At 39.9% G+C, this 25,265-nt stretch overlaps 2 protein-coding genes across 10 annotated transcripts in view; one reads left to right on the forward strand and one right to left on the reverse strand.

Annotated features, from left to right (window-relative positions):
• ATG13 (autophagy related 13) overlaps positions 1-11,832 on the reverse strand; it is a 45,566-nt gene extending 33,734 nt beyond the window's left edge. For 2 of the 8 annotated variants that reach the window (XM_020881804.2, XM_020881801.2), the window contains exons 1-2: positions 11,470-11,832; positions 10,981-11,093 (exon numbers count right to left, since the gene is read on the reverse strand). The gene's annotated coding sequence lies outside the window, so the exon portion shown is untranslated. The remainder of the gene's footprint in view (positions 1-10,980; positions 11,094-11,469) is intronic. The other 6 variants (XM_070473089.1, XM_020881797.2, XM_020881807.2 and 3 more) reach the window with 4 other exon arrangements.
• Positions 11,833-12,131: 299 nt separating this feature from the next.
• Positions 12,132-21,710, forward strand: HARBI1 (harbinger transposase derived 1). 2 transcript variants are annotated; one of them, XM_020881809.2, is made up of 3 exons: positions 12,132-12,228; positions 13,235-14,051; positions 19,973-21,710. In XM_020881809.2, exons 2-3 carry the CDS (start codon positions 13,382-13,384, stop codon positions 20,350-20,352), a joined length of 1,050 nt encoding a protein of 349 aa, XP_020737468.1. In that variant the 5' UTR covers positions 12,132-12,228; positions 13,235-13,381; the 3' UTR covers positions 20,353-21,710. The 2 variants fall into 2 exon arrangements, with proteins under 2 accessions (XP_020737468.1, XP_020737471.1); XM_020881812.2 differs by lacking the exon at positions 12,132-12,228 and adding an exon at positions 12,243-12,452.
• Positions 21,711-25,265: the final 3,555 nt, after the last annotated feature.

Below are 25,265 nucleotides of genomic sequence, written 5' to 3' on the forward strand. Positions count from 1 at the left end.
ATCAGAGTTACTTAATACCTTCTTTGTTAAATTTTTTTCACCTTAGGGACATGACCAGGTTACTGTGTATAATTTTGGATATTTACAAGAAGTTCTATGTGGTTCCCACTCACATATATTTGATTAAATTTATCAGGTGTCACCTTTCCTGAAATGGGTTAATTAGGTCAAAAGTATACTTATGAAAAAAAGCTCCTACAAATACTGCTGTCCCTTCGAGTTTCATCAACACCTTTTTTCCCAGACTTGCAAATGCCTCATTTAATTAAGGCTTAACACATTCAACAAATAACAAAAACTATTTACTGGACCTTGATTAACAATTTCAATTTAGCAACATTCTCTATATATCATTTTCACTTCATTAACAGAAGTTTGCTACAACCAGTAACTCTGTCAGCTTCCCATAGTGTTTGTACAATACTAATGTCTTTAAATAATTATCTGAAAATATAATGGATAAGCAAAATGTGGTATATACATATAATGAAATATTAGCCTGCCATAAAAAGGAAGGAAAATTTGACCATGCTACAACATGGATGAACCTTGAGTACACCATGCTAAGTGAAATAAGTCAGTCACAAAAAGACAAATATTGCAAGATTCCACTTATATGAAGTACTTAAAAGTCAAAACTGCAGAGACAGAAAGTATAATGGTGGTTTCCAGGAGCTGGGGATAAGACAGAATGGGGAGTTACTGTGTAGTAGGTCAACTTTGCTTCACAAGATGAAATGTTATGAGGATGTAGAGTAGAGAAGGATGAACAATTGTGTGGACATATTTAACACCGATGAACTGCACAGTCACTAATGGTTAAGATGGTAAATTTTAGGTGACTTGCATTTTAACGCACACACAAAGATGCCATTAAATAAATAAAGTTTCCCACTGTTATGCAATGGATGTAGATAAGTACCAACATCCAAATACTAGACAGAGATTCTACAACATGGCTTAACTGCAAATATATCAGCTAAGCACACTTATCTGGGTAGACAGGTTTTCCAGATCTTTTACTTATGTTCACACTGAAATGCTAATTTTAGCATTTTAAATAAATGTTTTATAAATAATAAATCTTTTAAATAAACAGATAGAAACCATTCATCTCACTATTTTACCAATCCTGAATTGAAAGTACAGAAATACAAAAGCTATAAAGCCAGAAGAGGAAATAACAATGAAAGATGTCAACAAAATACTGGGGAGAGGCAAACAGACTGCTTAAGGATAAATGTTTCGATGTTTCTATTTTGTTCTACTCACTTCTAAAAAACAAAGAGTGAGGAACTTAAAAAGCATACACACAGACAAGAGATAACAGCATCTAAGTCCAGGAAAGTAGGACAAACAGATAACTGAATAAGCCAAGCATAGCTGACATCCAAGTCAGCAGCAGGAGAAACCCTAAGCAAAGAAAGCTCATCTGAACCAAATAACCTGAGAAAGGCTAAGGAATTAGTTACCAGATAGCTCCTAAAGTAGGGTGGCAGATGGGGCTGAAAACAGGATTGAAAGTCCCAGAAGAAGCAGTTAGAGCCCACTCTAAACCCTGTAAGTGCCCTTCCCCCCTAATGTCAGAAAACTGGCCTTTGGGAGGTCCTAAGGTACTGGAATAGAGAGACACTAAGCTCACCTCCTCTCACAAGCACCAAAATTACAATTATTTATAGAATAATTATTGAGGAAAAAGACCAGAACCTACCAGAAAAGATCTTCCACAACTAAAGATAGAAAGAAGGAATCACAACGTGATAGGTAGAAGTGGGGAGTCCTAATACAGTCAAGATCCATGACTCTAGTTGAGGGACCTATAAACAGAAAGATTGTTACAGTATATTTTCCCTCTGAGGGAATTTCTCCAAAGAAGCCCCCAGTCTCCAACTCCTTTCAGTGAGGAATGGGCATGCAACTGTTGGATAATATGGTAAGAGCATGTTTATTCTGTAAGAAAGCATCAAACGGTCTTCCACAGTGCTAAACCGTTTTGCATTCCAACCAGCAAAGAGAGAGAATCCCTGTTGCTCCATGGTCTCTCCAGCATTTGGTGCTGTCAGTGTTCTTGGATTTTGGCCATTCTAATAGGTGTGAGATGGCAACTCATTATCTTAAAAGATATGTCTTTTGCAAATATTTTCTCCCAGTCTGTAGCTTCTTCTTTTAAAAAAAGATTGATTTATTTATTTGATTTTTTGACTGTCCTGGGTCTTAGTTTTTGCACATGGGCTTTTTCTAGTTGCAGTGAGCACGGGCTACTCTTCATTTTGGTGTACAGGCTTCTCATTGCGATGACTTCCCTTACTGCAGAGCACGAGCTCTGGGCGTGAGGGCTTCAGCAGTTGTGGCTCGTGAGCTCTAGAGAGCAGGCTCAGTAGTTGTGGCTTAGGGGCTTAGCTGATTCGCGACACGTGATCTTCCTGAACCAGGGATCAAACCAGTGTCCCCTGCATTGGTAAATGGATTCTTAACCACTGGACCACCAGGGAAGCCCCTGTAGCTTATCTTCTAATTCTCTTAGACAACTTGAGCTTTTTTTTTTTTTTAAGCATATTTATATATTGAACTACTCTAACATTAAAGAGTTAAAGTTTCCTTGATTTAAGGATGAATGTTATTAAGCAAATGCCATTGTTTTGAGTAACATCTCCTGGCATATTATCAATACTGCTTTCACATTTCTTTAATGCCTATTTCTACTTACAATACTCTACAAAATAGTAACTTCAAAACTATTACAGAGATAACAGGATACTTTTCCTTTAACTAAAAAAAATTTTTTTTTGGCTGACAAACGCTTAGCACAAACATTTTCAAGATTGATAAGTATTTAAATAACACTCTGTACCATCAAGTGTTTTTAAACTCATGTTTATCATGCAGTATGTAAATCTGGGGAACACTGAAATTAAAACTGACAATTTTACATTTGCTTCTTCCACTAACAGTGGAAGAGCAGAGATAATCTTTTCTTGCCATAGTCATTATTATATACCAAGAATTTTCGTATTTTCTCCAACACTGGTTTCAAAGGCAATTATATAATAAATGGGGGCAAAAAAAAACACTTCTTCCCCGTAAACTGCCAAGTAGTAAATGTATAAGAAATAAAAATTATTAGAAAAATCACCCATTTTGCAAACACTGCAGGACTAACTGGTTCAAGCAAATCACCAGTGGATGATAAATTCATGGCATGAAAGGGTGTCTGTCGGCAAATGGTATATTAACAGTCTTCCTGTGGATGATTACTAATTTCAGAGTCATCAGTGAACACAATCTTAATAAAGTAATCAGAGAAACATATCAACAACTGAAAAATTGACATTACATTCTCTTGATGTGATATAGTGAGAATGACCTGACACGGCGCTTTTCTAGTCAATTGTATAATCCAAATCTAACCACAAGGAAGCAATCAAATGAGCTTATATTGCAAGACAGGAACTTTTACATAATAAGGGGCTTTTATCCTTCAAAAATGTCAATCTTAACGTGAGAAAAAGTCTGAAGAACTGTTATAGAATAAAGGCAATAGAAGAGGTATGACAATGCAATGCTTGATCCCGGACTTTTTTTTAAAACTTGCTATAATGGACAGTATGAAAACTATTTGGCAACATTTGAATACTGACTATACACTACTAAGGGCATTGCATCAATATTTAATTTCTTGAATTTGATACAATTATACTTTGGTCACGTTCTTATTCTAAAGAGATACAAGTAACTTTTCTCAAGAGTCCAGGAAAAAGAAGAAATTGTGTATGACTATGTTATACACTGTGTGATACTGACAGAGAAAAGTAAAGCAGTGTGGCCAAGAGAGAACCATATGTGAACCAAGCTGAAGAGTATATGAAAGCTCACTGTTATATTTTCACAATTTTTCTGTATTTCTTTCATTTTTTAAAAAAAAATTTAAATTCAGAAACAAAATTCATTCTCATCAAATGGGCTATAGTAGGGTAAAGATCTTAACTAACTTTCACCCAGCATAGAAGTTTTCTATCTCCTTGTAGATCTATTGCAAATACAATTTTTCAAACATCGGAATGACTGCTCTAGCTGTACTTCTAAGGTCCCGTCACAGGATATCCTAGGCTTGAGAGTAAATGAGACAAAGAGTTTAATGCACTGCACCATGACAGACATGAGCTTAAAATCTCTGAGGAGGAGGTCTGACAGCAATATGGACTGAACTGATGTTATCAGTCGCCCCCACCACCTGCCACTACAAGCACATACAAATGCAGATAAAATATGAAAATAAAAAAGGTCTTGATACATAGCTAAACTAGAAAGATTGAAAAATTCCAGGTTCCAGAGGAAAGGTGAGTTGACGCCATAAATACAAAGGAAAACTGATGACAGGGAGCTGAGGCCTATGGGGAGCAAGCTCAGGTTCTTGTAATGAACACATGAGAACAAGACTGCAGGGGGTGGGAATTGTATCTCAAGCTTATAAGCAGGTAGCAACCTGCATAAAACCCCCGAGTCAAGTGCTCCCTGATCAGAGGCCAGAAGAACCCTAGAGAAGCAATAAACAGGTTTGCCATCTATCAGGGCAAAGTTCAGAGGCAGGGAAGTCACTATAAAACTTCAAAACCATAAGTCAGTAAGGTACGAAGATATAAGATCCAAAATTTACATCACCTACGTGAATTGTAAGGAAACAAAAAGCCAAGAAACTAACCTAAAAACTTGTCTAGAACCACCAAAACCCCTAGAAACAGGCAGAAGAAAGTTTGAAGGAGCCCTTGAGAGAAGCTTTCACAGATCTGGATTGTTGACAGCTAGGCCACTTATAACCCTTCCCTCCAACTCTTAGCTAGATGATTTCAGAATTTAAAAACTTATGGATTACACATGGAAATAAAACACCAAGAACTCAAAAGAACAAGAAAGTGTAATAGCCTACACATCTGAGGTAGGAGATTCGGCACTCTAGGAGAAAATATGCTTATTTGTGAACTTGTTAAACATGCTGATTAAGAATGCTGAGAAAGGTGGTGGGTCAAAATTTTTTAAAGAATCACTTTATATAACTTTTCTTAACTGAGTTATAACTCGCACACCATAAAATTCAGTGTTTTATAGTTTACAGTTCAGTGTTTTTTAGTATATTCACAAGGATGCGCAACCATCCCCACATTTTTATCACACTGAAAAGAATCCCACATCTGTTATCTGTCATTCCCCTTCTCACTCTCCTTGCAACCACTAGTATAATTTACATCTATGGACTTGCTTATTCTGGAATTTTCTCATAAATGAAATGTGACTTGCTTCCTTCACTTAGCATGTTCTCAAGGTTCGCTCTATATTGGTGCATGTGTCAGTACATCATTCCTTTTTATGGCTGAATAATATTCCACGGAATGGACAGATTACATTGTGCTAACTGACTCATCAAGTGATGGACATTTAAGTTGCCTCCCCCTTTTAGCTATTGTGAATAATACTGCTAAGAACACTCATGGGCAAGTTTTTGTGTTAACATATGATTCTCTTGTATTTCCTTGTTACTCTTTTCCCTTTTAACCCATTATAAATAACCCAGATAAAAAGGCTGTTGCTGTATTTGTTAACTTTTTTTAAAATTTCCAAAAACAGTGGATAGTAGTTCTCTCAGAAAACCAATGTAGCTGTAATTAGTATGACTTTAAGCTAATTTTTTTAAGCTTTATTATGAAAATTTTTTCACTAAAGTAAGCTTTTTAATTGAAAATATACACCCAGAGAAGTGTACATGTCGTTAGACTGCAACCTGATAAATTTCCACAAGCCAATCCCACCAGTGCAACTGGCACACAGATAAGGTACAGCACAACATCAGCACCCAAGACTCCCCGAGTGTCTCCTTCTAGGCATTTACCTCCCAACAGGAGCCACTGTTCTTACTCAGTCACCAGACTGGCTTTACCTGTTTTTAAATTTCACATAAATGGTTTTGTCTGATTTATTTCATTTACTATAACATTATATTTGTGAGCATCATTGATAATAGTTGCATATAGCTGTAGTTCACTTGTGTGTGAAAAATTTCAAACATCATTCGGCTTCAACAGTGTTGAATAAGGTGGGCCCTCAGCCTCTGACAAAAGCAAAGGTAATTTCTTGCTAAAAGAAAATTATGTTAACCTAGCCCACAAATTATCTCTATAATTTTTCATATACAATTTCTGGCATGTGTTAAAGTGAATTAGGCACTCATGGAGACAAACACGAATGACCAAAATCCAAAAGACATTAGAAACATTAACAGCTACCAACACAGACCTCAAAATTACTATGCAATATGTTCAATTAAATGAAGGACAAAATTGAGAATTTGGATAGAGAACAAAAATCTATAAAAAGAACCAAACAGAAATTCTAGAACTAAAAAATAAAACGCTAATTTAAGAACTCGATGGTTGAGTCTAATAGCAGATCAGATCAGATCAGCAGAAGACAGAAATATTGAAAGGAAATATAGACTGAAAGAAAATATCCAGAACAAAGCATAGAGAGACAAAAGGATGGGAGACACGGAAAAGTGTATGAGAGATACGGAGTAACCACAAACTTTGGGGATACTTTTGAGTGTGAAAGGGCACCATTTAAGGTGTTTAGTTGTATCATGACAGTAGGTACAAAATGATAGGTGAGGTTACCTGAGATCCTGAGGACACAGGGAAAGGTCTAACATATGTGTAACTGGAACCCCAGAGGGGAGAGGAAAAAGAAAGGGGGAGAAGCAAATTAGGAACTATATAGCTGAGAATTTTCATGTAAAGAGATAAAGTAAAATAAATTAGGTAAGTACAATCAGTCCAGATTAGTAGGGAGACATAAAAGTGGGCAAAAGAGACTAACAGTATATCAGGAGGGAGTCAATGGAAATTCTTCTACAGGTAACAATTTAAGGGCATTAATCTGACTACAGTAATTACTTCCATAATCCAGATGAGAGTTGGTGATAACACTGGATTAAGGTGAGGCAGTCAATAAAGAAAGGAAGAGGCAAATAATTTCAAAGCAACAGCTGAATAATTTGGCATGACACCATACAAAAATGATCCCAGATAATATCTCTAGCCCTTAAAACTGGGAAAAGTTAACATTGATCACTGAAAAAATAACTTCTATGTTTTATAACTTTTAACATAGAGTTTTTGTTTTGATTTTATTAAAAAAATTTTTTTTAGGCCGCTCGGAGTGGCATGAGGGATCTCAGTTCAAGGGACACCATAAGTTGATCATGTTCTTGACCATCTAAAAAATTTTCTTTCCAAGCAAACTAGAAACATAATAAAAAACTAACTATGTATACATTAGAAAGATTTTTATAATAAATATTGAAATGTAAAAACCAGTTACAAATGATCCAGAAATTAACAAAATGAAGAATATATGACAACAAATGAGACAAAGAAGTCAGAAGAAAATTTACAGCCTTAAATGCATTTATAACTAAAAAAACAAAAGCCTCAAATAAGTATTCAATTTAAGAGACCAGAGTAAAATAAACCAACAGAAAATGGGAGGTGGGAATAAAGATAAAAGCTGTGTCTGATTAATTATGAACAATTTAAAAACTAGTCTAAAGAATAAATAAGGCCAATATCTGATTTCTTGAAAAATCCAACAGAAATAGATTAAAGGATAAAAACCCCCTTAAGCTTATAGTTAAAACAAGACTTCTAAACCTCTACAAGTATTTCTCAATATAATATCTTCTAATGACCTAACAGCTGTGGGCAATACAGAAGGAATGTGAGGGTGGGGACAAACCTTAAGCCTGAAAGGTATAATATGATTTTTAACTTTCTTTCTTTTATATCTGTATGAATCAGAAGTCGAAAATGAAAGCAGCATTTTCCAAAACAAGAATACTGGGTTACAACTTCTATAAATTCCTTTTTTTATTTACGTAATATTTTAAAATGTTATTTATTTATAATTGAGGACAATTTATTTATTTCTAATTGGAGGATAATTGCTTTACAATGTTGTGTTGGTTTCTGCCATAAAACATGAATCAGCCATAGGTATACATGTCCCCTCCCTCTTGAACCTCCCCCTCCCACCTCCCACTCCATCCCACCTCTCAGATCATCACAGAGCACCAGGCACCTCCCACTCCATCCCACCTCTCAGGTCATCACAGAGCACCAGGCTAAGCTCTCTGTGCTAGACAGCAACTTTCCATTATCTATCTATTTTACACATGGTAATGCATATATTTCAACACTACTCCCTCAATTCATCCGGGTCCTCCCCTCACTGTATTCATAAGTCTGTTCTCGATGTCTGAGCCTCTCTTTCTGCCCTGCAAACAGGTTCATCAGTACCATTTTTCTACACTCCATTTATATACATTAATACATATTTGTTTTTCTGACTTATTTCACTCTGTATAACAGGCTCCAGGTTCATTCACCTCACTAGAACTAACTCAGATTAATGCCTTTTTATGGCTGAGTAATATTCCATTGTATATATGTACCACAACTACTTTATCCACTCATCTGTTGGTGGACATCTAGGTTGCTTATAAACTCTTTATTTACCTTTACTTTTACTAAGATACTATTGATAGATTAACTATTCAATGTTAATTTAGTTGTTTTTCTATGTAATGGTGATTCACAATCTTATCTTTTCTCTTATTTATTAACTTTTTTGGGCTGTGTCAGGGCATGCAGGATCTTAGTTTCCTGACCAGGGATGAAACCCATGTCCCCTGCAGTGGAAGCTGTCTTAACCACTGGACTGCCGGGGAAATTCCCTCTTATCCTCTTATCCCTTCGCTTGTACCAAAGGCTTATGGGGGACACCACCAGGGCAAAAACAAATTTCTGGTGCCACTTACTCTGGCATTTCGGGGATTTTGCTAGTAAACTGGCCCACATTTACTCTACAGTTTAAAACAACTTAAAACTAATTTTAAGTCCTTTTAAGGGATTTAAAATCCTTTTAAGATTTAAAACCTAAGTTTTTAAGTTTCTTTTTTTTTTTTTGTCTGTCTGCTGCATGGCATGAGGGATCTTAGTTCCTCCACTAGGGACAAAACCCATGGCTCCTGCAGGGGAAGTTCAGAGTCCTAACCACTGGACTGCTAGAGAATTCCCAAGAAAACTTTCTCTATTCCCCTCGGTCACAGAGGACTAGCTAGCCTTCTTTGTATTCTCCCTGGCTACACTGCCTTTATACCATCAGTGACTACTTGCCGCTTTTATTGTTGTCTATGATTTAACAAAGAGGAGGCAAAGATCAAAACCCCAAGAACCCTCTCCTCTATTAAATCCATGCAAGAAAAGATGGTGCCCTATGGAAATTCACCTTATTCTACTCATCACCAAAAATTGGAAATTACTTCTAAATTATCCACACATAAAGTTTAGGTAAGCTTTTTCCAAGAATAAACTTTTAGTATACATATTTTAAGACTCTCAAGTCAACAAACATGTCAAAAGAGTCTTAAACAATATGGTAATTCAAATATTACCTGAATAGCTTGTATTTCTTATCAGTGAGTGTCTGTACCTTTTTTCCATTAAAAAAGAAAAACACTTAAGTTGAATAATAAAGGGTCATAACTCAGGAATTTTTTAGATGTACTCTTCATTCTCTGTGATCTAAGCAGTGCTTCAACCATAGTGTTATGATGTCATTTTCATCTATTCTATAATAAAGTAAAAAGTGTTTAAAAAGTAAAATAAATATTTAAAAATAAAGTTTTAGGGATTTCCAGGTATTACTAAGATTAAATAAATTCCCTCCAGATAAAAATTTCAAAATAAATAACTTCCACTACAACTGGAACAAAATGTAACTGCAGAACATCAGTAATGAACCTTATCAAGTGAGAGCAATAAGTTCTATAGTGGTTGCATTTTCTGATTAGTCAAAATTATCTTTGAAAACTCACTCATGTATAATTAGGTCTTTGGAAGCTCAATATTAATGTCTTAGGCTTCTTTTTGCATTTAGACTATGAACACTCTGTTCTGGGTCATGGAGGTCATAAGCTAAGGCAGTTGGGTAGATGCAAGCAGGTAAGACAATGGGAAAAAAGAGATTATTGCCCTCTACCACCATACAGTACAATCCTAGGATGTGTATATAGTAAGACTGAACTGTGTCCAGCTGATTCTTAGGCTTTAAATAAAAAATATATAATTTGGATTGTTTAATAGCTGCAGACCTGCAGTTTTTGCAGATCTTAATAACAACCCAAGGAAAAAAATACATATATACAATAGGAACTGTTAGGTGTAAGTACAGTAGTTGCAACTTTCATGAAATATAAATCTCAAAAGTTGCCATAGCAGTCTTAACTTTAGACCCAAAGGGGTACAATTTGAAAAACAGCAAGAGAATTAACCACACACATTCTACTATACAGGTCAGTATATGTGACACTTGCTTCAGCACTTATTCATCGTCCACTAGGTATTAAAAATACTAACTCGGGATTCCATTCCACAAGCATTTAACAAGACTTCTGCTCAGCTGAAAAATGCAGTTGAAAGAAACAAAGAAAAACTTATAATTTAGTTGGAGCCACAACATTCACACATTTTTTTGAAAAGGACTAACACATAAAACAACACACAATAACCCGGAGCTAATTTAGTGTAAAGAAAGGATCTGTTGCTTCTTATTATATTATTGCACATCTCCCATTGAAGGTGTTCAATAAATTCTATCACCTTAGGAGATGACTTTTAAACTTATTAAACTAATTATAATGAAAAAATAGGTACTTTTGTTCCTCACATATTCAGTTAGTTCATATCTCCCCCCCACCCCACCGCCCCACCTTCCACCCCTCTCTCTCTGGCTGTGGGATGGCCAGAAGAGGAAGAAATACTACAAGTGAAACGCTACCTCAATTGATCAGGAAAACTTGGTAAATAACTGACTGGGAAAGTGAAAACTGAGATAAGTTAGTGATGAATCCCAAGAAGGTGCTTGGCCACTTACCCAGAGATTTATTTAATGAGAATGGATCGCAGGTTTCCACAGGTCGTTCCACTGCCAGTAAGAGAGCCGTGAACCTTGGGTCCCTTTTTTCACTAGTCAACAGTCTCCCTCACCTACACGCGAAGTACATATTTGGCACTCAACAAATCTTGATTGACTGAAAACCTATCTTTTTCGCACTGGTACCCAACCACAGAGGTATGGCCCCACAAATTCCCTCCAGAAAAGCCTTACGATTTAACCCAAAGAACTGAGAAAGTAGTCAAAAGCTCTGGGGATCTTGGTAAGGACTGGGAATGATCAAGGGCCAATGGGGCCTACAATGACCGGACTTCCCAAAGAAAGCTCAGGGGACTGACCTACAGCTAGCAGGCTTTGGCTTCGCCAGGAGATACCCGACAGGCCGCAGGCCGCACATCGCAGATCCATAGCCTCCCACCCGGGGGCGCTGAGAGACTCGGGGGGGGTATTTCCTCCTCAAGTTAGTACCTGTGAAGCTGCGACACAGAGTGTGGCTCGGGGCTCTCATTACGGAGGCCGGGGCCTGGGGCCGGCCAGCTGCGCCTCCTGGCTGAGGGCTCCGCGCTCCGGAGCTGCAGTGACAGCACGGGTCGCAGATAATACCTCACACCTCGGGAGCCTCGTGGCTCGCAGGCCCCGGGAGTTTCGTTCCCAAGACTGCGCGAGTCGTCGCACACACGTCTACAAGGCGCTCTTCAAGGCTTCCCTCACAGCTCAAGCGATCACTCCTGCCTTAAGCCCAGCCACCGGTCGCTTCCCGGTGCCGCCATCGTCAGTGTTTGTTTTCATCCGCTTCGGTGACGGCCGGGGGAGGAAGAGGGCTACGGGGGAAGTACAGCTACCTAACATCAGTCGCACTTTCGCTACAAAGTTGATGCCCTACTTAATCTTCTTCCTCTTTGATGTGCCCGTAAAAACTGGTTTCCTTACCATACAAGTCTGACTCCCCAATCTCTTCAAGCGTCTGAGAAAAGTAAAGGCGTAAACAGAGGCGAGGGGAAGAGGGGTTGGAAAAGCGCGAAAGTTTGGGCCGTGTGTGGAATGTGCGCTAACGAATCGCAGGTCGCGGCGGCGGCAGCAGTGAGGACGCGACTTGGGGCGGGCACTGACGCGGAGGGGCGGGGCCTATACTGAGCGCCGTGGCGGCTCGTCTTCGGCCGCCGGTTCCGGAGGCGGGCCCGGTGGATGGGTGGGGAGTGTGACGGGTAACCTGGCAGCCGCGGAGAGGTGGGTGAGCGGCCTCGACTGACTTGGGCCGGGACCATCACACTTTCGTATACACTTCTAAGTCAGCTTTTCAAAGCCTTTGAGGTGGAGTCGCCTCTCAGCCCCTAGCTCTCCCAGCCTCCTCTTCTGCGCCTTCCTTCCCACCTGCCTGGTCTTCTCTGCTTCCTAGCCCTCAGGCCCACGACTTGGGTTTCTTGGGGTGAGGGGAGAGCCTTTTGTTAAGAGTACGTAATCTGCCTCGACAAGCCTGGGTCTTGGGCGGGTTTTTTTTTTTTGTTTTTTTTTTTTGCCCCTTCCCTGTTAGACGGGTTTGAAGGCCCCCCGCCCCGCGTCTCTTTACCCCTAACTTATCCTGTGGAGCCAGAGGGGTTTGTGTCATGAATCCCGCCGTGACTAATCTCTGTCCTGAGTAGTTATGACTTCTGTCATAACTTCCAGAAGTTATGACTTCTGTCAGCAGCTTCGTAGCCTGTCTACTTAGGAGCAGACCTCTTACTTTGTGAATAATTATGCCATCACCTCCATTAACCTTTTGCTCTTCCCAGTTCAAGTTGTGGTGGTTCAGTCGCTAAGTCATGTCCGACTCTTGTGACCCCATGGACTGTAGCCTGCCAGGCTTCTCTGTCCATAGGATTCTCCAGGCAAGAATACTGGAGTGGGTTGCCGGTTCCTTCTCCAGAGGATCTTCCCAACCCAGAAATTGAACCTGGGTCTCCTATGTTGCAGGCAGATTCTTTACCAACTGAGCTAGGAGGGAAGCAGTTCAAGAACCAGGCAGGCACTAAATGAGCCACCAATACTCAACTCCCATTCTCCTCCAAGCCAAAGCAAGCCCATCCTGTGGTCATGAGTTAGTGGAGAAAAACCCAGAGTTACAGTTATAGCACCTATTGCTTGAACAAAATGGGAATTTGAGAAAAGAATCTGCCGTGGCCTTTGAATCACTTTAAAGTCTTTTGTGGATTTCTAATGTCTTGATTTTGTTGTTGTTGTTTAACCTTTACAGAGAGAAGATTTTAAATACCGCAGCCACTTAAATGAAGGTTAGCTGTTGAATTCTGACACTTCCTTAAATACTTTCTTTCATCAGCATCTTCACTGGGAAGAGTTCAGGAAAAGTAGCAGAGGGAAAGAGACAACATTTACACGTACCATGGCTATACCAATAACAGTACTTGACTGTGATCTCTTGCTATATGGCCGAGGTCACCGGACATTGGACCGCTTTAAGCTGGATGATGTGACGGATGAATACTTGATGTCCATGTATGGGTTTCCACGACAGTTCATTTATTACTTGGTGGAGCTCTTGGGGGCGAGCCTTTCTAGACCTACTCAGAGATCCAGGGCTATTAGCCCAGAGACACAGATCCTTGCAGCACTGGGCTTCTATACCTCAGGTTCCTTCCAGACTCGGATGGGAGACGCTATTGGAATCAGTCAGGCATCTATGAGTCGATGTGTTGCCAACGTCACCGAAGCGCTTGTGGAAAGAGCTTCACAGTTCATCCACTTTCCAGCTGATGAAGCCTCTGTGCAGGCTCTAAAGGATGAATTCTACGGGTTGGCAGGGATACCGGGGGTCATAGGGGTAGTTGACTGTATGCATGTAGCAATCAAGGCACCAAATGCTGAAGACCTTTCCTATGTGAACCGTAAAGGTCTTCATTCTTTAAATTGCCTGATGGTGTGTGACATCAGAGGGGCACTGATGACGGTGGAGACAAGCTGGCCAGGAAGCCTGCAAGACTGTGTTGTGCTACAGCAGTCTTCTCTGAGCAGTCAGTTTGAAGCTGGGATGCACAAAGAGAGCTGGCTTCTTGGTAAGTCTGATAAATGCTTCATTCTGTAGATAGTGAAAAGATACTTGGAAAAAAAAAAAAAAGAAAAGATGCTTGGGACAGTAGGATGAAATATGGAGGTCTGTAGACCTGAGTCTCAGTCCTGTTCTCTTTTCAACACGACCTCGGATGAGAACTCTCTGAGCCTTAATTTTTTAAAATCAACATTTAAAAGACACTTATTAACATAAAAAAATATTTATTTGGCTGTGTGGGGTCTTTTTTTTGTGTGTGGGGGGGTCTCAGTTGGGGCACACAATTTCTTCCTTGCAGTGTGAGGGCCTCTCTAGGCACAGGGCCTTCTCTGGAGTTGCTGTACATGGGCTTAGTCGCCCCTCTGCATATGAGATCTTAGTTTCTGGACCAGGGATCGAGCCCGAGTTCCCAGCATTGGAAGGTGGATTCTTAACCACTGGACCACCAGGGAAGTCCCAAAAGACACTAACATTTAAAAACATATGATTTGACTCAGTTCTTCTAAGAATTTGTCTTGGAGGTACATGTTCAGAAATACATAAAACAAAATTACACACAGGAACTTGCATCACAACAGTATTTTGTAGTCACAAACAACAGTAGCAGCAACAACAACAACAACAAAAATTCCCCTTAAATAAAGCCAAAGTACTTATCAGTGCAGATACAATTGAGCCTTAACTTTTTAGAGTTTATTTGGCTTCACCAGTCTTAGTTGCAGTACATGGAATCTTTGTTGAGGCGTGTGGGATCTAGTTGCCTGACCAGGGATTGAACCTGGGTCCCGTGCATTGGGAGCATGGAGTGTTAACCCCTGGACCACCAGGGAAGTCCCAGAGCCTTCATTTTTATCATCTGTAAAATAGTGAAAGTAATGTTAAGGGCAGTAATATCTATTGTTAGGATTAGGGAATATATATGGAAGTTCACTCTGAAGTATTGTGCAAATGTATTCTTTTTGCCATCAGTGACTGTCACCATGATGTCTGTAGGAAAATGATAGTAGACAATGCATTTACACAGTTCTTATGGAAACTCACTTCACAGATCTGCCTGCCTAAGTGCCCTCAGAAAGCCAGGCTTAATGATCTGAGTAGAACAAGAACCCATTCAGTACAAAGCAGTGCAAACCGATGTGACTGTACAGCTGAGAGGAATACAGTTAGTTAGCACTGATGAAACCCTCAAGCCTGGCAGCTTTCTTTTTTGTTTTATTTTTAAAGCACTGTTTTTTTCTGAGCAACAAGACAGGCGTTATCTTGTATACAACATACATAAGAGGTAAAGGAGCACATTAAGCATCAGAAGACCTCTCTTTCAAGACCATGAATCTTAACCTGGTTTATTAAGGCCAGTCTGCACTGCACATGCTCATTACACAGTGTTTCACATGTAATGGATGCTCAGGAATTTTTTTTTCTTTAATGTGCTTACTGACAGTTAAAGAAAACGCCCCCCTTGGGACTCTCTCAGAAGTCCAGTGGTTAAGATTCTGTGCTTCCAATGTGTGGGATTCAGGTTTGATCCCTGGTCGGAGAAATAAGATCCCACATGCCTGACAAGGTGGTCAAAAGAAGAAAAAGAACGCTTTCCCCTTCCAGGTGAAAAGAGACTGCTATCACACTGACTGGTTTAGAGCTGCCAGGGCACCGTGGTGACATCTTGGGACTTAACTGATTTTCTTCAGGTTGCTCCTACACACTGTTGTCAGTTCATCACCTTCTCATTACCCTACTGGCTGTTTGTCTTAATCCTGCCTTTTGCCTACTCTGAATTTTTAAATCCTATTTTCATACAACTCATACCAAGAAGAGAAGGAAAGACTGTGCAAATGTCTCATCCAGCTTCTTCTTCCACAGCTGGGGAAGTACTTGTGTTCCAAGCTGATTTCTTATGACATCACCTGGGTACCCTAACTCTAAAGCCAGCTAGAAATGACTGAGCACTTCCAAGTTAGTTAGGCAGTCTTGTAAGTACTTTGCCTTGGATTATCTCACTTAATCCTTATAAACACTTGTAAGGAGTTATATACTGATGTCAGCATTTTCACAGAAGAGGAAATAAGGCACAGAACATCTGTGCCAGTTGTGTTGATTCTTTAGAATGAATCAGATGAGGAGTTACTGTATTTGGCAGACTGTCTTTTTGCTAGGACTTCAAGGTCATGTACCCATTACTGATTTTCTTTTCCTTCATAATTGGGGACCCCAGATTCAGTTGGAATTATGGCTTTAAAGTAGTTTTTCAGTTGTTTACAGGACATAGTTGAAAATAAGAAAAAATTTGGACAAATTTTTATGTATTTTTCTGATTCCCCTCTTGACAGAAATGGAAACATTGCAACCACACTTAACAAATGTTTATTAAGGCCAGTTTTGGTACCAGGCCACATGCTAGACACTAATGATGCAAGTAAAGTATACCCACAGAAGTTGATGATATGGAAATTAATTCCTTTAGTATCCTCAGTTTTAACACAGACCCTTTGAAAAGCTTCCATGAGCTGCAACAGGCAAACTAGTTTGAAAACCTGTGAAATAGTGTTGTAGTGTTTCACAAATTTTCCAGATCAAAAAGAGTTATCTGGGAAATTTTTAAAACGTATTTATTTATTTTTGACTGCGTCAAGTCTTAGTTGAGGCACGGGGTACATGGGCTCTACTCTAGTGGTGGAGTGTGGGCTCCAGAGTGCCCGCTGAGTAGTAACAGTGCACAGGCTGCCCCTCAGCGTGTGGGATCTGAGTTCCCCGACCAGGGATCGAACCCTTATCCCCTGCATTGCACAGTGAATTCTTAACCACTGGACCACCAGGGAAGTCCCCTCTCTGGGAAATTTGTTTAAAATAAAGGGACCCACTTCAAACTTCAGAAATGAGATTCTTCAAGAAAAGAATCTGATCATCATTTTTAACCGGTGCCCCAAATTATTTGTAATGAATAGATGTTTGGAAAACACTGGTCTGGACATGTAGGGAAAACTGGCAGGATTCCAAGGAATGACAAGATGTTAAAAAAAAAAAGATGACTGATTGTATCTTAAGTACACCATCAGATTTGTAGAGTGGTTCTTTGCTAAACCTAGAACTAGCTGTGATTTCCCCTTGGGTTTTTTGTTTGTTTGTTTTTTGAGCATATTTTCACCTTGGGTGTCATCCCTTCACGTCCTCATTCTTGTCTGCCCCTTCAGAGGGCAACAGCTAATTCTTCTTCTCTAAATGTACCTGTTCCTACACACAATTCAGCCTGAGTTATTCCTTTAGCTCTTGACCTAGTCCTGTTAAGCAGCTTCGGGTAAGCTCTGCCAGAATGTCTCTTGGATGACTGATCATATAAGCAATTATAATCTGTTTAGCAATTCTGATCCTAATCCCCTCCTGTGTGTCTGTCTTTCTGGATTATAACCAGTTAGTGGTGATGGTGCATTTTATAAAACGTCACCACTAACTAGCTGGTCTTGTATGTTTACCCAATTAAAGCTCATACTGTTTCTTAGAGTGACATTTAACAAATATTTAGCATCTCTGTGTTTTCACATTCATCTTTTTATTTATTTATTTATTTGTTGTCCACGAGGCATGTGGGATCTTAGTGCCCTGACCAGGGATCAAACGCACACTCCCCAGCCTTGGAAACACAGAGTCCTAACCACTGGACTGCCAGGGAAATCTCTCGACATCCATCTTAAATTTTTTAAAATTGTCTCTTGCAGCATTATACCATTGTTTTAGTGACTCTGAGTCTGACATTATTAGCATTTAGTTGACTAGCTCCTTCCTCTTCCTGTGCCTGACAGATCATAGGATGGCCGACATATATTTTTATTTTCTCATTTATAAAATGAGTTCAGTAATATCTGCCTGGCAGAGCTGGGATTGGAAAAGAGATAATACGATGCCTACTACATAGTAGGTATTCAGTGTCATAGATATTATTTTCATTATGACTTACAACATCAGTTTCTTATATACAGTATTTAGTAGGGACAAGTTCAATTAAAGAAGGTTGTACTTAGGAGGAAAAAAATCAGCTAAATATACAATTTGAAAATATTTGATATCTCAGATACTTAAAGTTAATCCAGGGGCTTCCCTGGTGGCTCAGTGGTAAAGAAATCCAGCTGCCAACGCAGGAAACATGGGTTTGGTCCCTAATGCAGGAAAATTGCACATGCCACAGAGCAGCTAAACCCGCATGACACAAGTATTGAGCCTACGCCCTAGAGCCCGGGAACCACAACTGCTGAAGCCCTTGTGCCTAGAGCCAGGGCTTCGCGACAAGAGAAGCCACTGCAAAGAGAAGCTCATAGGCCGCCACTGGAGAGTAGCCCCTGCTCCCCCGGCCTAGAGGAGGCTGGCGCACAGCAATGAGGACCCAGTGCACCATAAATAAATAAAAACTAATACAGTGCTGTATGTCAATATCTCAGTAATGCTTTTAGTGAAAAAGCTGCATCTAAAGTTAACCCAGTTCTTGGAAATGTGAGCGCCTAAAAGAAAGGAGTTCTATATATTTGGAACAGTGCCTAGCACTCTCTGAACAGTCCATAACTATTTACTGAAGTTGATGGTGGGTGAGGAACACAGCAGTTATGCAAACTGGTATTCCTTAGGTCTATTTGTCTCAAATTTCTAAGGGTTTGTTCTTCTATCTGAGACATTTCGCCTTCCAAATTTAGTGAATCAAGACAATTAAACATTGTAGAAACATTGTGCTATTGTACTGGGACACTGCCCACCAGTTTTGTTTTTAGTGCTTCCCAGGATCATTGATATAGAAGTCATTTAAAGGAAATGCCTTGTGTATATTATTTCAATTGACTTCTGATTTTATCTCCCTATCCCTGACTGTTACTATTTGCATCATTATATTTATGCTTTCCTTGTTAATGTGAAATTCTATCAGTTCCTCTGTTACAAAGGTGTGGTTCTAATGAGTATAATTTCTAGACTGGCAGAACACCTGAGTTCTGATCTCTGCTGGAACTTTTATTCTTCTTAGCACTGGAAGAATGAATGATTATTGTCTATAAAATCCTCTGAAATCCCCTAGTAGTGCCTTCAGACCTGACATTTTAATGGTAGAGTTAGAGATTTTTTTCCTCACAGATGTTTCGAGGTCTTCTGGCAGAACTTCCTATTTCTCTCTTGCACTCTTGCTCTTTAGAGATTTTTTTTTTCTTCTTCTTATTTTTTTTCCTTTAGAGCTTTTATTTTATTTTTAAATATTTGTTTATTTACTTGGCAGCTCTGGGTCTTAGTTGCAGCTCGGGGGATCTTTAGTTGTGGCATACAAACTCTTAGTCGTGGCATGTGGGATCCAGTTCCCTGACCAAGGATTGAACCTGGGCCCCCTGCATTGGGAATGTAGCGTCTTAGTCACTGGACCACCAGGGAAGTCCCTGGAGATTTTAAAGACTGGCTTGCTATGTGATAATTTCTACTAACTTTTTATTAAAGAACAGTATCTCTGAATTTAGAAAATCCTGGAATTGCCTGGCAGTCCAATGGTTAGGACTCCGTGCTTCTGCTGCTGGGGGCCCAGGTTCAATCTCTGGTAGGGGAACTAGGATCTCGTAAGTCACATATCATGGCCAAAAAAAGAAAAAAAGAATTTTCAAGAATTTCATTTGCTCTAGTGCTTTCACCTCCGTCCCACATTCCCTCAAACTTAGCTTTCTTTAGCCATGTCAACTTTTTTTCCATGTTGGTTTTAACCGAGGATATTCCCAGCCAAGACGCTTGTCTTTCTGCTCATGACATGGGCATGCCTTCTCTATGCCACATTATTTCCCTCTCTGTTTCCCTGCTCTGCTTTGGCTCCAGAAACAGTTACATATTCTTGTCCATTCTCTGTATATGCAACCTGGCTTTTTTTTTTTTTGTATTCCAGTTATAAACGTCTGTGATTTCTCTGGGCCTTCCCCACAGGTGACAGTTCCTTCTTTCTCCGCACCTGGTTAATGACCCCCCTTCACATTCCTGAAACTCCAGCTGAATATCGATATAACATGGCCCATTCCGCAACTCACAGTGTGATTGAGAAGACCTTCCGAACGCTCTGCTCCCGATTCCGCTGCCTGGATGGATCCAAAGGGGCACTGCAATACTCCCCGGAGAAGTCCAGCCACATCATCCTGGCCTGCTGCGTCCTCCACAACATCTCCCTGGAGCACGGGATGGATGTGTGGTCCTCTCCAGTGACTGGCCCAGTGGAACAGCCCCCCGAGGAGGAGTATGAGCACATGGAGTCCTTGGACCTGGAGGCTGATCGCATCCGTCAAGAGCTGATGCTCACTCACTTCAGTTAATGTGGAAGGTGGGGAGGAGGGAGGCTTTCCAGGAGCTGTGACAAACTTCCCCTCTCAGTACCCCCTCCACAGTCCCATCGTCTAGCATGACTGAGTGTGTGGACACTTGTCACAAACTGATATATAATCTGCGTGTTTTAGAAGGGTTTGGTCAACACCAGAATATCTTGATTCATTTACAAATTTATTAACTAAACAGAAACCCCCAAGACCAACAGTTCCCCTGCTATGCACTGAACACCAGGTTAGCACCATTCACTCATTTGAAAGTTCCTTGGTTGTAGACATTTATATCATGCTTACAGAATCAAAGAGGAGAACAGCATCTAGCCAGACAGATGCTTTGTTTGTTGCAGTTATCTAGAGATTTCAAAAGAAAGCAATATTTGTCCTGAATTATTTGAATGGTATTTTTAGCTTTTCTAATTTCCTACCTATATAGGCATAATCTGAGGCAAGCGTGAAGAGTGAATTTCAGCTGGGGAGTGGTCTTCTGACAAAAGTAAATGGCTATTAATCTGAGTTTGCAGTGTGCGTTTTTAAGAGGATGTGAGGGACAGTCTGAAACCTCCATCTTAATCTGTCTGCAGTAATTGAGCTGACTTGGACCTAGCTCCCAGGGAGAATATCTGGACTCCAATCTCCTACTTCCAACCCTGAGTAGGCGCTAAAGGCTAAATGGGTTTAGGAATTCAATCAGCTTAAAAAAGACAAGTCAAATAGAGATAAAACAGAAAGCTTACACTTTTACAGAGGGTCTAAAGACCCTGATAGATGGATGGGCAAAGGAGATTCACCCAGGTTTAGACAGTTCCCATCTAAATGGATCACATTTCTTATGGTCAGGATGTTAGAATGTCCGTTTGGCCATTCTGCTTTGAAATTCTTTGTTCAAAAGGAAAGTTTAGGGAATAAAGGCGTGAAAGTATTAAGAAAAAAAGAGAGGTCAAAGGGATATAACTTCTTGGTTTGAAATTAATTTTGAAGTTAGATCTACTTGAATATCTTGTGTGCCAAGTGATGGACAGAATTTCTCAGGAAATAAATAATCCCCCACCAAGTCTTATTCTAAAATTATACTGATATAAAAATAACCCGATTGGAATAATGAAAGTGTGAATTAGGTTCACACATTGGTGCCTTTGCCGGGACAAAAAAGAGACTTTCCTGAGGTTTGTTTTGTTCCCGGTTTCTCAGCCACTCACCATGTGATCGCTCTGAATTGTCCTCTTGGATCTTTTCCTACCTGCCTCTGGCAGTGTTAATCTGGTGATTTTCAAAGTAAAGAAATGAACAGCTGATGACAGAAGAAATGTGGAAATAAATTGAGGCTGACTCATCCTCAAGATTAAAAACAATTATGGATTATTATCTGCTGTTTATTTCTACTCCAAATGCTATTTCCCATCACCATCCTACTCTATAAAGAGTGGGTCCATTTGGCAGGAGGTGGAGCTTGACAAGTATAGTGATATCATTGAGCTGGGAGTGGACAAAGAAGAGGAGACTGGAAACTTTAGTTCTATTCATTATGAAATAGAGGTGCCTGGTTATGTTTCTTTTCGTTTTTTTTTTTTTTTTTCTTCTTTGTGAAGTTTTAACTTGTGACCCAGGCTTGCTTTGTCTCCCTCATAAGGCAGTATTTTAACTCTCACAGTCTTTCCAAGTTTCCTGAGATGGGTATTTTTCCCTATAAAGTTTTGGTTCCATTATGAATATTGCAAGAGGAAAGGCTTACTGCCACCTGTGCATGTTAAATGGCAAGGTGGAGTGTAATCTTGAAAAATGCCTAGACTTTAAGCCTTCAAAAACTACATTAAAGGAAAATTGGGGTTTTTACAACTTAACTCATTGGTTGGTGACAGGAAGCCTCAATGGGAAGGACAGTCTGAGGGAATTTCATTAGCAACTTCAAGTCTGTTACTTGCACACCGAAGGTAATTTCTGAGTGCTAAAAAGACAACATTGGCTGGCAGTGTTTTTCCCCAGGAGCATTTAATTTCCTAATAATTCCACCGAGTAACTGTTCAAATCTATTCCTTTAATCTCCTTTGGATGTGGATCTCTATAGGCCAGGGTTTTTTTTCAGTCCATAGTTATAACTTTACCCAAAATGATCTAGGGGCGGGATCAGGATCTGTATTTCCACATTACCAAGGGTTTGCTCATAGGAGCTTTTTATAAGTGCCTGAGAAGTCTTCGCTTGAGGGCCTTATTGTGAATGTATAGTATCTTCGTGGTATTGCTTTGGGAAAGAGTCAAGGACTTTGTCCGTCTTATGTAAGCTTCATCTTCCCATAGATGACTCCATCTGGCCAGTCTGAGAGTCTTCCAGATTTGCCCTTAGCTGTTCCAAATCAGCAGAAGTCTCTGGTTATACTAAGGAAAAACAACAATATTGGGTTACCATCGGTTTACCAGTTCCAAATGATACAGACAAGGGAACATAAACATAATCTTAGTTTAAAATGAACTGAGCAGAGATGGAGCTCCTTTCCTGGACTATAAAGGATTTATAGCAAGTTCATCTAATTTAGGGACTAAGAAACAAGTCACAATCTTAATGGGATCAGATATGAAATAGTATAAGAGACGAGGAGTAAAATAGAGCCTAGATAGAGAATAAACATACTATGATTGTATCTCTACCTGAAATAATAAACTGAAAACTCAAGAACTAAGCTTAACTGTTGATTTCCCTAGCAAATGGAGGGTAAGTTAAGAGGAAGTCAAGAAAACAAGAAAGCAGGGGTTTTAACCACTGTGCATGCACATATCCTCAAGGCTCTTTTTTTCCCCTAGATCCCACCTAGATTTTACAAAATTGTGAGTATGAGAGATCATGGACTCAGCACTAAGTAAGAATGATAGTGCAGAAAGGAAGAGAAAATATGAGTTGAAGGCTGGGGACACCCCAGGTATCTAACACATAAAGTTCACAGGCTTTTTTTTTTTTTAATGTGGCTACCATCTAAGATCCCACTTTGTGATAAACAAATAGAAGATATGAGATCCCCTGATATTATATGATGCAAGCAAAGTAGGCCTTGAAATCACAGGATGGTAAATTTCAAAGTCCTTTGGAAAGGAATCTCCATGTCTGCCCAGCAAAACATTCAGTTTCATACTGTTGAGACTTTATCTAGCCCTTACATATACAGCTGTCTTTATAGAAGGACTGAGTTTGGTGCCATTTTAGAGTCTTAAAATGTTCATACGTTTCAATCCATTGACTAAATTCCACTACTAGTAATTGATCCTAGATAAATAATCCAAGATATTGTTCTGTGAATGGTTAGTTGCTGTTCTGGGAACCCTCCTGTTTGCTGACAGCTCCTCTATCACTATACTGCTTCTACCTTTACTGTTCAGCTTGAAGTGTGTACATTATCCCAAGGTGCCATGAGACCAGATGACAAAAGAACAGAATAAAATTGCAACCGGAGAGCCTCCTACTGGCTCATCATTTTGACCCAGGAATCTAAACTGCATCTCCTACTTGGCAGGCAGATTGTTTACCACTGACCAACCTGGGAAGCCTCCTCTTCCTGGGCTTCCTATTAAGATGACTCGTGGTACTGCTACAGAGTTATCTCACCCTAGCTTCAGACTTGATTCCTACCACCCAGTGTGTTAAATTTCTGAGTCCAGAGCAAAATAAGGAACAGTCTCCTCCCCTTCTTTCCTGTCCCTTCCCTTTACCCTTTATCACAAGCAATTGCCCCAGGTCAATAAATCCCAGGCCTCATTCCTGCTTTAGTCTTTCCAAATTTTTCCATACGATTGACAGCAGCTTGGTTTATTCTTAGGGTGACCAACTCTCCTGGTTTGCCCTCCGCTGTCTCAGTTTTAGCGCTGAAAGTGCTGTGTCCTGGGAAACTCTTTAGTCCTTAGCAAACTGGGACAGTTGGTCACCCTACTTCAGGGGAAGCCTCCTCTTATTTTCAAGGGGGTGACTCCTCCAGAAGACTCCTACCAGGATACAATAATGAACAATCAACATAATAATAAGTCACTAAGTTTTTTAACACCAAGTTGAAGTTGTCTGTTATGTATCTCAGGATGATCTGACTTCTTTTTTCAGGTCTCCCTCCGTCGTGATAAGATTTCTGTAGGTTTGAGGGTTTCAGCCCCGGCTCTTTTGTTATCTTCTCTTCTGCCCCAATAGACTTGATAAGAATAAGTAGTGGTTTATTGTCACACTTGAAACAGTTTCTCTAACAAAATTTTTCTGTAAAGATGCAACTCTGCCTGCAGAATGAAAACCATTTCCCTGGTTTCACAGAGCAGTCTAGCCTCAGCTTCTCAAACATCTGCATTTTCAGATGTGGATTTTAGATTTATATTTGCATAGCCTTCAAGTGTTTCTCCCAAAATAAAAGTCTCCAGATTCGAAAAACCAAAAGCTTCCTATCGCCTTGAAATTAGTTTGTTTAGTTTTCCTCATTGAAATCAACGTTTCAAAGTAAAGTCATTGCATAGGTCAAGTTTGAGTGTGGGCTGTAGCTTTAGCCCCACAAGCCTCTCCAAGAAAGAAGCTTCTCTAAAGCATGTATTCTAGGGGTAGAAGCCCAGTCCTGAGATAACAGCAAAACAAGGTTAATTTGCTATTCAACTTGCTCCAGGAACTTGGCAGAGACTGCTTATTGTTGTTTAGTTGCTAAGTTGAGTCCAACTCTTTTGCGACCCTATGGAGTGTAACCCGCCAGGGTCCTCTGTCCATAGGATTTTCCAGGCAAGAATACTGGAGTGGGTTGTCATTTTCTTCTCCAGAGTCCTCTTGCCCCTGACTTTTCATGGGTACATGGCTTCCCAGGGTAAAGACAAATTCCTAGTTAGGTGTGGCTATGTGACTCTATTTTGGCCAGTGGAATGTAAGTGGAAATGTCCTGTGCTATTTTCAAGATGTGTCC

This window comes from Odocoileus virginianus, chromosome 10 (assembly GCF_023699985.2).
Source record: "Odocoileus virginianus isolate 20LAN1187 ecotype Illinois chromosome 10, Ovbor_1.2, whole genome shotgun sequence".
Lineage (NCBI taxonomy): Eukaryota > Metazoa > Chordata > Mammalia > Artiodactyla > Cervidae > Odocoileus > Odocoileus virginianus.